Genomic DNA, 16,595 nt, shown 5'->3' on the forward strand with positions numbered 1-16,595 from the left:
TTCGTATATAAAAACTCTTACAGTATTTCATGTCTTGCATTTTATAATTACCTGTAAATAGTCCTGGTTATTTAAGTGGTGAATTCCAATATCCTGGAAAATCCCAACTGTTTATATGCATTTTTGTAATAAAAGTCTAATTGAATAGTGCATTGTAGAAGCCATAGTGTTCTTTTAAGTCCCAAAACATACTCCAAAGTTATTAATTTGTTTTTACAGTCAGTTATTCTCTAAATACAGATGTATAATTTACTGATTGATCCCTTTCAGGATGCTGGCAAAGGATGAGTTAGAGGAAATGCTGAAACAAACTGTTGAGGTCCTGATGGAAAATACTCCAGAAGCAATCACATACCTTCCCATTAACCTGTCACAGTTCATTCACAGATTCAAAACCCTTGATGGTAAAATTTTAGAGGTTGGGAGGAGGCATATGAAGTTATCAGTCCATCCATCCATCTCTCGGTTACCAGTTTTGTTTCTGCATAATGACTTGGGTTTCCCACCAGCTATAGCTACCAAACTTTGTTAATGTTAATTTTGGAGTCCAGATGACATCATTGAAAGAAGGAAAATGTTGTTGTTTTTTTTTGCATAAACACTTTAGGTCTCATAGTGTAGCCAAAGTTTCTGGAGGGCATGCACTTTGGGTAAAGAACACCCCTATTGATTGGGGGGTCAAAAGGTCAAGGTCTCTGACTGAAAGAAGACTGGTTTCTGCACAATTGCCTGTGCTCAGGTTGGCCATCAACAGTTATATGACTTTTTGGATATTGTGCACTTGGGATAAGGAAATATGCTGTGAAATTTGTGGTTAAAACAGTCAATGTCAAGGTTGCTGTCATTGGTTTCCATACAGTACCTTGCAGTTACCAAACATCATGGATGACTTTCACTTGGGGTAAGGAAAAACTTTTTGATTTGGGGATCAAATGGCCAAAGGCCAAGATGACTGTAACTGAAAATAATAAAAATAGTTTCCACACAATAAAATGAATTGTACTTCACAGACTTGGAACTAACCTTGAAGATTGCTTACAATTGGGGAAAAGAAGATATATTTTTATTTGAAGGTTTAAAGTCAAGGACACTGAGGGAAGAAAAATGGTTTCTGCATAAAGTTTAAATTATTGTCTATGCAACTTCAGCAAATCACTGAGTAAGAAAGAAGCCTACATCATCACTGAAAGATGGAAAATGGGGATTTTTAAAAAATTTTAACTTTAGGCCTCATAGTGTGACCAAAGTTTCCGGAGGGCATGCACTTAAGCTATGGAACAGGCATATTGATTTTGGGGTCCAAAGGTCAGGGTCATTATGGTTCAGAGAAACATTCCTTGATTAGACCTTTGAATGACTTGCACTTAGAATCATAAATAAACCTAGAGACCCTTGTGATTCTGGGGTCTTAATGCCAAAGTTCTGTCTAATAAGAGACTAATGGTTTCTTCATATTAAGTTTATTTCAAGACTGCATACCTTAACCAATGGTCAAGGTTGTTAAGACCTGTTGGTAAATAATATGAGTTGATCATCGTCAACTAATGCCTACATAAAAAGACTGTTAAACATGGAGCAGGTGTATAATGTACCTTTCACAGTACTCTTGTTTTCATCTTGTACAATATTTTTATGTTTTTTTAAACACTCAGCTGTTTTGTTGATTTTGTGGGTTTGGAGCGCACTCCAATAAAGTAGTGCATCTTGTGTTTCATTTCTCAAATAATATCCAATTTCAGGGTAAGTAATTCCTATCAGATTCCATTTTATTGTTAGCTCAACATGTTAAAGACCAGAAGAGCTTATAGGATGGTACTTCATCCATCCATCAGCACAATTTTATTATAACTTCTCTTAAATTGCTTGGAGGATTACCTTGAAACTTTAAACTCACATTCATCCCATAGTCTTGTTGGTCCTAAATGAAATGTTGCTATTGGGACATACAATATGGCCCCCATGGCAGCCATCTTAAAGATCTTGTTATCACTACTCCTGAAGTTATGGTCATATCAACATGGGGTTTTCACTAAACAACTTCTTAGGATGTCTGGTTGTACCTTAATGCAAATGGTGCTGATCTGACGTCCAATATGGCCACCACAGTGGTCATCTTGAAAATGTTGTTACTGTTATTCCTAATACATGGATGGCAATATCAACATGTGGTTTCAATGGAAGGCTTCTTATGATGTCTTGTTGGTCATATTACTGATCTGATGGCCACTGTTGAGTTTGAAAATATTGTTAGTGCATTTCCTCCAAACAGAAAGTCATATTGATGTATGGTTTTCGCCAATAGACTTTGTTGATATCCTGTTGGTCTTAAATGAAATTGGTGCTGATCTGACATCCACTATGGCTGCCACACAGTGGCTATCTTGAAAACTTTTTTATCAATACTTTTCCTGAAGGGATGGTCGTGTCAACATGAGGTTTTCACTAAAGACCCCTTCTGAGGCCAGGTTTGTCCTGAATGAAAATGGTACCAATTTGACATTCAATATGGTCACCACATTATCCATCTTGAAAATCTTATTGTTATCACTACTCTTTATAAATGGTTGGTTGCATCAACATGAGGTTTCACTTAATGACTGCATATAATATCTAGTTTGTCCTAAATGAAAATGATGTTGATCTGAGGCCATTATGGTTTCCATGGCAGCCATCTTGAAAATCTTGTTAGAACCTGTCACAACATGTATTTTTAAACAAAATGTCAAAACAGTTTATAAATCTGGTGTCTTCAGCTTGACATAAAAGGTTGTTAAACTAAAATTTAACTGGCACATTGGGCCCCATAACAAGCATTTTGACATAGTTTAAACCTTGCATCAAGAAAATTTTACAAATGCATGTTTATTATGCATGCTATCTGGAAGACCCGAAATGGCCAATTCCTAGCATGGTTCATCTTTAAACAATGTTTTTGTTCATCAAATATTGGTCATCGTGATTAAGGCAATTTATATTTACATTAGGAAGTATTTCACATTATTGGAGCTGGGAAAGTGTTATGGAGAAACCAGTGAGTGATTCTGAACCAAAAATGGTGTTAAATAGGAGTCTGATGTACATGCTGGATGGACAAAAAGTCATGGCATGACGGTCAACCCCTCATTTCAGTGGTATGTTGAAATGGCAGTCTAGAAAGCCAAACTAAAATACAGAAAATTTAAAAATAGTGTGCACTTTTTGTTTCTTTTCTCTTCACAATTTAACCCAGGCAGGATCATGTGCTTTAAACCATATAGTCCTATATAAAGGTTACTGCACTTGCCAGCCTTCAAGTCGATACTTATACTTCAAATCGACATGTATATGGATTATTCCTTATAATTCGTTGTGTGTAAAATACATTCTCCAAAGGTACAAAAAATAATGTGTAAAACAATATTTTAGAGATCATGAACGAAATAAAGGTCCCCAGATTAAGAAGAATTATAAATATTTACATGAATGTGTGTATTAGATGTAATTGTGCTTAAAAAAAATGCACTAGTAATATATAGTGTTTAAATTTGATACATATATGTGCATTAGAATAGACAAGTTAGAAAATGAATAACAATTGCAAAGACGGGTATTCCATCACATTTACCTCCTTGCACCTTGTGAATAAATAAAATATGATCTGATATAGAGAGAGAGTGACTTCAGTGATTGCAGGACAATTGTAATTTGTATTGTTTATTTACCTTATGATTGTGATCTTACTCATGTACAAGTGTAACACTATATTCTGTTATCGACTAAAATCACTGTAAATATCGCTGTAAACAATTCCTTCTAGTTTTAGTTACCGTATCCATTGTACCAAGAACCACATGGCTTTGTAGCGTTATTTACATACTAATTAAATATGTTACAGCTTTGGTTAGGTCATCCAAGCTAACACCTGTTTGATATAAACTTTCAGCAGACCAGGTCAAATTAGTGAGACTACATATAGGGAAAAATGAGGCAACCCATAGGGTATTATGAATACAGTACCATGTAATGAAAGGAAATGCCAGATGCTGACTCATGTTTCAGTAACTGGTTACATCCTTGCTGACAGAACTTTCAAAGCAATTTAAAGTAACTTGCATGAGCAGAGATCATAAACAAATTTTGCTAAATGGCCATTTTGGGAATTTAACCTAATAGGAGTCCATATGGATATAGATATCATAAATATTTAAACTTTGAAACTGAAAGAGTATTGTATGTATTTGAATAGTTTACATGTACTATTTTATTTATTACTGTTTTCTTTCTTTGACAAAAGCTTCCGCTAAACAGGGGCAGTAAGGTACAAAAGATCGTGAAAAAAGCTGAAATCTCATATCAGGTCATATTTTATTTGATCATTAGATGCAGGGAGAAAAATGCGATGGAATTCATATGCCTGCCCCTCTCTATTTTCAAAACAAAACTGTAAAAAGCATCTGAGATGCAATTTACATGCTGCTGTTAATCTGAAAAAGCAAAGGGTGATACCAGTAATATAAATGGAACTGAACATTACTATAGTTTCATTCCTTACATCATGGCAAATTTTATCCTATCTGTAACTCAGTAAATTTCAAGTCAGCATCATTAAATGTAGCTAAAAGTACATAATTAGTTAATATTACCTCGTTTGACACAAATTAAGTACTTTTAGTTACATTTATTGATCCTGACCTGAAAATTTACAGAATTACAGATGGGATAAAATTCACAGTACTGTGTGGAACAAAGCGAAAAAGTTGGAGTCAAGGTATTGATCTGGCCTCGTCTAATACTCAGCATTCATTTGGATATGGATGAAGGATGGAAAATATTCAAAATTTGCTGACTCAGCTTGTACTCTGTATCGACTTATAGACTGGCAGATGCAGTATAATAAATTTAATAAATAAGAATCTAAAAATGAAATTAAGAAGTTAAAATATTTAGTTGATCACAACACCTGTACCTCTGTTTGAACAAGTACACTGTGGTATTAATGGACCTAATACAGCATTATGGAAATGTAAACCTGGCAGAGTATTCAGTAGACTGCTAATTCAAGAAAGCTAAACTTTGGCAGAATTAATATTAGTAAAACATCAGATTTTAGAGCAGAAGTAACCAAGACAACCCACACAAAAACCATAAAGAACAGTTTTCAAACTTGTTCCAGCTGGTTGCTAAGCTAGCTATGTGTATGCCCCTAGAGACAGCAGACTGTGGAAGGGAGTTCTCAGTACTCATATAAGGAACAAATTAAGCACAGAAACAATCAACAGATTAATGCTTATACAACTAGATGCAACAGCTTTTGAAGATTTTGATTTCAAATCAAAAGGGATCTTGCAGAGTACAGCAGGAAGAGAGAGAGATAGATGGATATTGTAATGTAAATATTGAACATTTGCCATTTCCTCCTCTCCCTCATTTTTGTTCTCTCTCCCTCCCTCCCCCCCCATTTTTATGACAAAGGGTAAAATTCTGGGAGCTTATCTGGAGGTGGTTTTAACACTACACAGTTTAGGAAGAAACAGTCTTATCAAGGATTCATGAAAAATCATTTAGGCCATTGGAGTGTCAGTCCATTCAAGAGACGTTTGTTGAAAAATTATCTTATTATTATTTATGAAAACAAAATTCTATATCAAATTTGAATCAAGGACACAATAAAAAAAATTCTGTGTTGTTTAATCTTAGGGAAAGGAGTGGACTTCGTTTGTTGACCTATTTATTTTTAATATTGCGGAATCTTCCTCAAACAGTTCTGATGCATTGTAAGTCTGGGCCACTTTATTCTGCAGTTTTAAAGTTGCAGCAGTATTAACAATATGCAGTTGTGAAGTTGACCATCATTTTTTGTTGCAGAATGTGAGAAAAAAGTCTTCAAATTCTACATTGTGTTGGATGGGAAAATTCCACCATTGGGATCAGAAATTTATGTCAGCCATGTTTGATGTAAAATTCTGACGTTAATCTGGAATTTTCCAACTCATCAGAATGCATAATGACTGATTCTGAAAATCTTAATTACTGTTATTTGTATATCCCACCTCAAGAGGGTTATCCGTGGGTGTGTGTGTTGATCTGTCCATCACACCTTAGATAAGCTTTGTATTTTGGTTATTTCAGGGAGTCGTGGGGCATCCATGTTACTATAACAAAATTTCAAGCTCTTGTTAAGTTGTCATTGTATGATATACTCAAGACATACAAAGTAAACATTCATTTTGAGGTAGGTGGTAAAGTTGTCTTCTACTTTGATCCATTTTCAAATTACAAAATGCTCATAGGTGAAGGTCTGTGTTCTTGCATCTAAATAGCATTGTTGTCTCGGGTGTTATTTAAAACAATTTTATGCTTTGTTGAGGGTGGTGCATATAGTAATACTCATGTCTGCAATGGTAGTGCAGGTCGTGGATATAGTGATACTCATGTCTGCTCTTGTGGTGCAGGTGGTGCATATAGTATTACTCATGTATGCCTTGGTGCAGGTGGTACATATTGTATTGATCATGTCTGCCATGGTGGTGAGGGTGGTACATATAGTATTGATCATGTCTGCCATGGTGGTGAAGGTGGTACATATAGTATTGATCATGTCTGCTATGGTGGTGAGGGTGGTACATATAATAATGATCATATCTGCCTTGGTGGTGAGGGTGGTGCATATAGTATTGATCATGTCTGCCATGGTGGTGAGGGTGGTGCATATAGTATTGATCATGTCTGCCATGGTGGTGAGGGTGGTACATGTAGTATTACTGTCGGCCATTGTAGTGTAGGTGGTGCATATATTATTTCTTGTATCTTCCAAGGTGGTGCATATAGTATTACCTATGCCCATCCACATTCTCAGGCCATTCCATGTCACAAATTTTGTTCCACTCAATAGCTTTGCAAGGACTTCTTCAATGGAATTCAAAGTTGTCGTATGACTTTATTTTAAAACGACCTCGGTCATGTTCAGATTGTACAGAGCTTGGGGTTTTCTGAATTAGTACTTTGCCTTTAATTTGTGTCATACTATCTGGACATCTTTGTTGTACACCATTTGCTATATTTTTTTGTGCCTATTCTGTTTTCAGATCAAATAGAGGAGGAGGAAGGAGCAGAGGAAGAAGGGACTTCAATAAAAGTCATACCAAAACAGAAGAATATTCATGAGCTTAGACAGGTTGGTTACTGTACAGAAACAGTGGGGTTATTTCTTCGATAGTGACCAGAAATTTAACATAAAATCAGTATTGTGTATTATTTTCGTGAGTAACAATTTTAGTGGCTCTTCAAAAAATTCTTTTTTTATGGGTACAATACTAATTTCTTGGTTTTGGGAAAGTGGTCCTATTGTTAACACAGAAAAATCATTGTTCATTAGGTTATATAAGTGTGTTGATTTGTTTGTGTCAAAAACAGGAAATCCACACAAAATGTTCTGAATAATAATGAATTCTCTGTATTTTTTTCTTACAGCATGTGAGTTAAAGATAACATTGCTTTTCATTTTGGTGGTACAAATGTTTCATTTTCATATTATTGTATACTTAAGTGACTTTGCTTTATAGCATGGAAGGTGATTACATGCTTTAAAAAAGACTTGTCAAATAAAGCAAATGCAAAATAGTAATTATGTGTTTACACTTTCCTGTAAATGATAATTACTTCCTTATTGCATACGTATTATGTAATGACCATTTGGAAACAAAAATGTATTATGTTGACATTAGTTAGAAGTTTGGTGCATTCAGTGCAGGTCACAATTGTTTTGTTCTTCATTTCCCAAAATTGAGACCTTGTGTGCACTTTTTTGAACAAATGTCTACAGCTTTTCATTGGTGGTGGTCTCTGTTGGCACCAGCAATGTCCAGAGTTGCAAAAGATGATAAAACCTGTACGATGGCAGTGAATATTTATTTTAAACAGCGTATCTGGCATTGAAAACATTTAAGGTTTATGGTAGTTGGCTTTGTTGCAATAAAAAGTGGTCAGTGGCCATTAGTGTAATGTAATTACGGGGTTAAAGTCACCCCTACGGCAAGGAAACTTTAATTAAGGTTCAGATAATGACAAAAGAGACTAATTCTATGTGAATACTTAAGTTTTCATTTAATTAATGATTTGTTTGTTTGGAAAGAAAAGTAATTCAGGAAACATATATATTTATTGTAATAAATGCTGGTAGATACAGAGTTAAATGACAGCAAGATCCAGAATGGAAAATTCCATGATGCAGGTTATCATGAGTTAATTGAGTGCATGATAAACGTTTAATTGCAATAATGTTAGTGGCCAAGCACTGTGCTGACCACAATGGTAAAGTGCCAAAACTGTTGAAGCAAATAACATCCCATTTCTGTGTCACAAAAATTACTTGATCACATTACCATAGGATACTTTTTCTGCTACCATCAAATCCAGCCTTCCAGCAAAGACAGAAATATCTTTCTGTCTATATATTATGTAGACAAATGAAAGCAGTTCTTATCTGAAAACTCCCTTCTCTACCACTAGGTGGCTACTGTTACACCTGGTTTAAAGAATTTTTCACCTTCGCTATCACGCTATAAAGATGCCCTCATAGAATCCATTTATGATTTAATCTTATACTTAAATTTCAAATCATCCGTCTTTTATTTCCAGTGGTATAGAAAGTTAAAAACGTTTATATGGTTCATGTAACATTTTTGTGTATTCTAATGAATTAATTCATATTTTTACATTTATCATACCATTTCTTACGTTACATGTGATTTTGATTGGTAAAATTAAATTTCACCAAAGAAGTTTTTGGGTGTTGTACTAGTCAGCAATTAAATTTCAATGTTACTTCAATAACACAGTTCACATTTTATATATATGTTGTATTCACTTGTTTGTTCCTCTGCTTCATGACATAGATGACAACCAAGTGCAACAAGTGTAAGCAATTTAAAGGTCATTGAAGATGGACACAAGACATGCCTATGCATAGAATTGCTCATTGGCTCACACATGTAATGTGTGCACTTTGGTTCAAAATACTTGGTTCAACATTTTTGAAAAATGTCTCAGAGGCCACAAAAACAGTCGTACTCCAACACACTGTAGCAAAATTTTAACATGCATCTCACATCCAGCTAGTTGATTACTAATGTAGGGGATATTGAGATATCAGTGCACCCCACATGCAGATGAAGAAACAACGCCCAAATATATTTTATCTGTGAATGCAATGGAATCATTGATTTTGTCTCATGGGTGATGTAGATATGCCCTCTTCACACACACACCCCGCAATAAAGATGCAGAATAGTGCCAGAATATACTATGTCCAAGAATACAGTATAATCTTTGATTACACTCGTGGATGATATAGAGATGGCCTCTCCATCCCATCATGTAGATGCGGAAACAGCTCCAGAACCTACTGTATCCATGAATACAGAAGAAAACCCAGGCTATTCCAATCATGCCATGGAATTGTATATGATTATATGACTCAAAATACTTTGTTGTCGATATGTAGACACGTTGAAGTGGCTTTTTTTGTATTGTAGCATATATATATATATATATATATATATATATATATATATATATAGCAATCCCACTGGCAAGCCTAGAAACCCACATAATGACTTACAAACAAATATGACCACCCCAACAAGGCATTAGGGCTTTCAATCATCTCCACCATTAGTGCATGAAAATATTAAGAAAACAAGTCAGTCGTAAAGATTTTCAGTCTGGCTAATATGGTACAGATGAACAGTGTGCACCAACCACACCACACTAAATGGCCAGACTGCAAAGCATCTTTTGTATGCGATTCTGACTGCTGACCAACTGGTATGATTACAATGGTCAGGAACCTGTGATCTCCAACCAACAAGCCATCTGTACTGACCATATGGAACTAGACATGGATGAATGTTTTGAAACAGAAATGTCAGACCATCTGACTTGACAATGGAACAGACAGAATTTTGTTCACAACATGCAACTTTCTCCTCCAACTGGTAAATAATCACATACAGTGTTATGTATTTTTAATTGTATTGTTTGTTAGGTATTTTTTCTTTAGTTATGTATAATTTTATTTTAAACCTGACCCTGACCAAAATCAAGTTGATTGTCTATCTGACCAGTAGCTTTTATTTTTTATTATGGAAAACAAACATTGCATAGTTAATATTTCTCTATGAGTGTGGTTAAATATTTGGGTCATTATCAATAAAAGTAAACATATTTATTTGGGTCTGGTTATAGGACATTGGTATTCCCCTTGGAATAACCTGTTGTACCTCATTTTTGCCATATTTATTTTAATTTTAGTAACAGATTGTATCTGTTTAAATTTAGAATTTTCTGTAAATGAACTTTGGACCTACATGCTAGCTCATCTTTTAATTGTACACATTAGTAGGCTTGAAGCTAAAACCATTTTTATTTTATTGCTGTCATCACTCTGGTACTAATCGATGTAAACAGATCTCACCTCACTCCATTTGTATAGTGGACATCTACATAGAATTCTGGTCAGAAATAAGGCAAACAGCTTATCATTTTCATCATTTTAAAAGTTTCTTCTTAGATCATTGGTGAGATGAAAGCATTATTTGACGATCTGGCCACAAAAGTAGTAATTTGGCCAAATATTGATGTTTTGGTCAATGGAAATTTAATTGCTTGTTCCTGATACTTGCCATTTTATATCCATGTTTATTCCATTAACCATCTAAATTGGTGTGTGCACAAAATAAAATACCATTATAAAATAAATACCAGATGTAATAAATGAAATAAAACACTAGATATTATAGATTAAATAAATTTTAAACCTGTTGCTACGAGTCATGTAATTGGTGGAGATGGTGGTTTGTCAGCTGTGAAAGTTTATGCTGCGCACCCTGTTGTGACATTCAGTGAAGATAATGATTTATTGCTGCTTGTAATGAAAACACTACATTGCATGAGGCAGTACAGCACCCAGTGATTAACAGACATTCTGCACTTTTTGTCTTCTCCCCCAATCAGTCTGTATTCAAACTTTGCACACATGTAAAAAAAAAAAGAACTGCTTTATTCAATCAGAATTATTCTTGATTATTCAGTTTAACTACGCTAGATAATCCAAAAATATGGATAGTTTCATCATTCTTTGGTGATAGATATTTTTGGACTGTTTGGTTTTTAATATCTTTTTAAATTTTCACTTTACATTCTAGGGAAATAAATTAACTTGTTGAATTAAAACTTGTTGGAATTTGCTTTTTTCTGTTACTTTGTTTAAGACCATAGAGTTATTTTCCCACCAGATACCTCATATAGATGTTGATAAATTACCCAGACAATTTGGTAACTCATTGTCAAAGTTAGGAATGTTGTGTCAACTTCCTTTCTATTTGTCTTTGTGCATCTGATGATTTTTTCATCAAACTGATTAGGCCAGTAATGATTATTTTTATATTCCTATGCACTTCCTTCCTTTTGGTTATTCACTTCTATTAGGGCATTGAATTGACAAGGTGAGAGAGCACAAGGAGCATGATTTCTTCTCTAACTTTTGGCACAATCTGTCATCTTGGCATGACCCTTGTAGGGAACATACATGAGAAGGGGCCATTTTCAGTAGGGAATTTGAAGTGGCTGTTCTCAGCAATAACAGGTTTGTTTTTCTTTTCTCTTGGCAAAGAAAATTACAAATGGTCATATGCCCCTATTTTTCACAGGCAGGCAGGAAAGGGAGAGAGAATACAGTTTCTCCTTCCCCAATCCTTCGGTCAATCATCAGTGATACACTGTTGCAGTGGCAGTTTTGTTTTTACCATTTCCTGGCCAATGGAATTTTAGGTGGTTATATGTCCACCTTTTTACAGGCTGGAAGGGAAGCAAGGGAGAGAAGCACAGCTTCTCCTTCCTCACTCCTGCCATTAGTCATCAGTGATACATTGGTACCAGACTACTCCCTTTTCATCAGATTTGAACCAACCGGTCTCACAAAATGATGGATGATCCAGGCCATGGTGGAATTTATTCATATTTCATTTTCTGGACACCTCCACTTTTTCCTTCAGATTTGTTTCCCAATCACATTAGGTTTGGAATATTAGCCTGCTATGTTGCGAATCCAGCCCTACTATTCTATCTCATAGATAAAGGGCAATAACTCTTGACCATTACCTTCCCTTGCCACCACTAGTTGTCGCTAGTTTTTAGTTTTGCTGCAGTATTAATAACATCATAATGTTTACCTCCATGCATAGTACAACTGCACTGTTGCCAGCTGTCCTACCATCACAACACGGGGGACTAATCATTGAAAGGGTCCAGCCAATGATGATTTATGGGAGCTTAATGTGTTCCGTGCCACATCTGAGCTGGTTGCTACTTCAGTGTTAGATTTAGCCTCATTCGCAATTTTCCGACTTTACGAGAAATCTGGCAATAACCACGCTTGGGAGTCAAAAGCCAAGATTGCTAGAGTCAGTAACCAGGCAGTTCACCATGTCATGGCCAATGAGTTCACTACTTCATTCAATGTAGACCTGCCTTGAAGCCTCCTAACCATAAACATTGACCCACCCTCCCCACTGTCTGCAACAGCCTACCTCTGGGCAGACAACTCCTGCAATTTTAGGTTCTCTGGATCTCCATATTCCCTCAGAATGACTTGGTGATCCAGGTTATTTTGGAAGGGAGATGGATTTCATTTATCCAACCCCTTCCCCTTTCCTCCTCTCTCCTCTTCATGGATGTACTGTCAGATCCGGAGAAGCATGCCTTTCTACAACAGGCTGATCATCGACTTGAGTTGCCTCAACCAATTCATTGCACCACCACAATTCAAGATGGAGACAGCAAAATCAATCAGTCTTCTAAAGGGATCAGAATGCTGTCAGTCTCAATCTGACCAATGCATATTTATGTGTCCCTATCCACCCTGCATAATGGAAATATCTTCATTTTGCTTACCATGACATGGTTTATAAGTTCAAAGTCATGCAATTTGATCTCAAAATCAGCCTTTGGGTTTTTTAGGTATGGATTGCATTGTCACTATGTTCTAATAGACTTGACAACAATGGCAGCATACATGGACAACATCATCCAGAAATATAGGGTCTTGATTATGTCAACAACTCTGTGGTGGTGACTTGCCTCCTCAAACAGGGACAACAAATCACCTGGCCTCTGTGTTGTGTTTTGGCAGTTGGTATGTTGGTTTGACAATCTCCTTATAAACGTACAAATCAATTCCCTGCAGGCTCTGGGGATGTCACTGATCTATTCAGTCTAGTGATTGATTATGTCAGGAAGATTCCACCCAACCCAAATCTTCTCAAGCAATCATGGTCAAGGGTGTTCCATCCCTGCCCGGTCCATCTTCTTTTGCACGCTTTGCTCATGTTCGGACAGCCTTGAAAGACAAATGAAACCTTCGATTGTAGAGAGAATCTTGACAGTAAATAGGCGCTCCACTATGAAGACTTAGTAGTTAAAATGGCATGTTTTCAGGGACTTGGTTGACTTTTATCTCTGGCTCTTTGAGGAGAAACAGTTGACTCTAATTACTCTAAAAGGCGCTATGATAATAAATACCTTCTGGCATCATGGTAGACATGATATTGGCCTATCTGATCTATTTCCAAAATGGAGTCTATCCTGGGTTTCAACATGGCTCAGTTCAAATAAATTTGGGCATTGAGCCCACACTTCACTAAAGTTACTATGATACAAAACATGTTTCCAGATACAGACATGATTTTTCTCCGTTTTAAAGTGGAATTCTGCTTTTTACCTCACTTGAATCAGATTATTCTAGTCCCTTTTTATATCATCTCCAATCCGGTTTTTAAAAAAATGGTCTGTCCACTCCCATTCTGCAACGACCCTTGTAAATTATTTGTTCCATATATTAGTTAGCACATGACTCTTGTAAAGAGTATTCTGATTGGTCAAAGGTTTAAATTCCTCCAGTGAATCGCTGTGTAATGGAAACTGTTGGCAATGGAAAGAAGAAGCATGCTTGCAAAACATGGTGTCCCGAGTTGTTGAGAGAGACCATGTCACGAAAAGTTTAGAAAAAGGTTTAACCCTTAAAGTGCTAGTCATGACATTAGTCACGCTCTCAGTCGATGTCTCGTAGTGCTTGTTGTGACTTAAGTCGTATTCCAGGTAAGCAACAATATACGCATCCTATTACTTCAGCTACCCATGATTGCTTGTAAAACTATTTGATTGGTTTATAGAGGCCTGGAACAAGCACTCCATTGGACTTTACTATGCATTTAGCGAAGAAGTTTTACAAATACTCGCTTTTGAGCACGTGGTACCTGGAAAAAATGTAAATGACTGACACTAAATACGATGGTGATTTCTTGCAACAAGTACTGGCTTCTGATAGTGATGATGACAATGATTTGGATTTGAGGAGGATGAAATTATTGGAGCTGGCGAAGTGTTGATGGAAATATCCGAGTGATTTTGAGTCAGGAATCGACATGGAACTGGAGTCTGATGTACATGCTGGCTGGACGAGAAAAGATGGCATACCTGTTAGCCCCACCTCTCCTCATTCACTGGTACTTCAAAATTAAATGTCAAGATAGCGAATACTGAACCTATGGACTATTTAAGACTTTTTTTTAATCATGAGTTATTGCATATGTTAGTAGATCAAACAAATCATTATGCAGATCAGGGAGTTCATGGGGCAAACATGAAGGAGAGTCGCATGAAGAAATGGCAGCCTGTCACACCTGAGCAGCTAAAACTCTTTTTCACATTGATTATAGCAATGGGTTTGGTACATAAATCTGATCTCAATTCCTACTGGGCTACTGATGATGTAATATCAACCCCGTACTTCAGCAAAATAATGAGCATTGGATAGATTTCTAACTATTCTAGGCAATTTACACCTGGCAGATGAGAACAGTCAAGGTGACCCTGTACACAAGATCCTTCCAGTGATTGAGAAATATGAAGCATTTGCTGAGGTTTATTCACCAGATACGAATCTCAGTTTGATGTTATTAGAATAAATAACAAGTGAAAAATTTTCATGAACATTTATTACCGACTATGGGGGTTTAAACTTACCTCTGACATTCATGGATTGGATGTTTACAAAACTTTTACCTTTTCTTTACCTGTGATTTTTCACAATTTAGATATAACATTGTTACAGACGTTACATGTACATGGTTGAACTACTAAAGAATATATAATATTTCTTAGATATATTTTAAACTTTTTCAGTAAAAAACAAACAAAAATACAGATGAAATGCAATCATAACTTGTCATTTTACCTGTATTTGCACTTGTACATGCAAATATGTTTAACTTGTACATGTGCCTTGATGCTAATCTTAAAGTTTAGACATCCACCATCATTTTTCATAGAGGGTTTGTGTATCTATTGTGTATATTTATTGAAATACATGAAATTTAAAAACTGTGCAGTTTTCTTCTTTTTTTTCTCAAACAATTCAGCACTGAGTGATCTTGTACTACAAAACAATATAGCACTTTAAGGGTTAATAAAGGTATGGAAATGGGAATGGCTGGAGCGAAAAGTTGATGGAAATTTTGTTGGTCAGTTTATAAGAAAACTGAACATAGAGGACTGGCTTTTTGTGACCTCTTCAATAAAGATCTGAATTACAGTAATTGTGGTTGGAAAAGTTTGGAACAACACCTGCCAAAAAAGCTGCATATGGAAAAATTGAAGCTCAGAAGGCATCTGGAATAAGTGCAATTAATTACTGTAAGAAGAAAGATTTATTGCATGAGAGAACAGATGTAGCCCTCAGAATATGTACACTGCATGTCACCAATACAAGCATCAGCTTGAAAGGAATAAGGCCCTTATTGAGAAGGAAAACAAATGATTACACATTGAGCCAAAAAAGTCAGTGGTCACAGAAAGGAAGGTTAAAGAAATCTTTGCCAAAGCCACAAAAATAGCTCAAATGGCACGTCAACAGGTTGTGTCAATTGGAGAAAAAGACAGGTGAATGTATGGGATTAATTGTATTTAGTTGATGTACTTGGGTGTTTATTTTACAGATTTGTTAAGAAAAGAGAGAAGTATAATATATTCACTGCAAAAGCTGAGAAATTATTGTGACTTAATTACGATGTGAACACTGACATGCACATGAAATAACTTCAGCATCGATAGTATTGGAGAACAAATTCATGTGACAATAAATATTGTGAAATTATTGAAGTCAAGTTGACCAGTTTTGGTAAGTTTATTAGTTTTTCAAATGATTATTTTGGTTTGTTTTATGATCATAAGTTGTATCAGGAGCAGTTTTTTTATGAGTGTAAAATGTGTTTTTGGACCCCTGGATCAGGGGTGTTACCCCTCGAGACCCTGTTAGGGGAGGACCCCCAAACCCCATAAAAACAATTCAGCTCTTTTTTCATGGAAGACCCAAATCCTGTCTGCAGATAGCTTTAGCTTGTGCATGCAGGGTAGGTGAGCTACATGCCCTTACCATCAACCCAAACTATCTTCAGTTCAGATTGGATGGTTCGGTGGTCTGCTTGACACAACCTGGCACCGTAGCCGAAAATAGGCTACCATATGTCGGAAATCAAATGGTCGTGAGACGCTCGCTGTCT

General features: G+C 35.9%; 1 protein-coding gene across 1 annotated transcript in view; it reads left to right on the forward strand.

Annotated features, from left to right (window-relative positions):
* The window catches only part of LOC149796445 (uncharacterized), a 251,870-nt gene that overhangs the window by 216,852 nt on the left and 18,423 nt on the right, over positions 1–16,595 (forward strand). Inside the window, exons 24-25 of the mRNA XM_089960532.1 lie at positions 271–404; positions 7,065–7,153. Coding sequence (XP_089816658.1) covers positions 271–404; positions 7,065–7,153 — 223 coding nt within the window. The remainder of the gene's footprint in view (positions 1–270; positions 405–7,064; positions 7,154–16,595) is intronic.

The sequence above is a fragment of the Sinohyriopsis cumingii genome, chromosome 6, assembly GCF_028554795.1.
Source record: "Sinohyriopsis cumingii isolate HCF-2022 chromosome 6, ASM2855479v2, whole genome shotgun sequence".
Classification (NCBI taxonomy): domain Eukaryota; kingdom Metazoa; phylum Mollusca; class Bivalvia; order Unionida; family Unionidae; genus Sinohyriopsis; species Sinohyriopsis cumingii.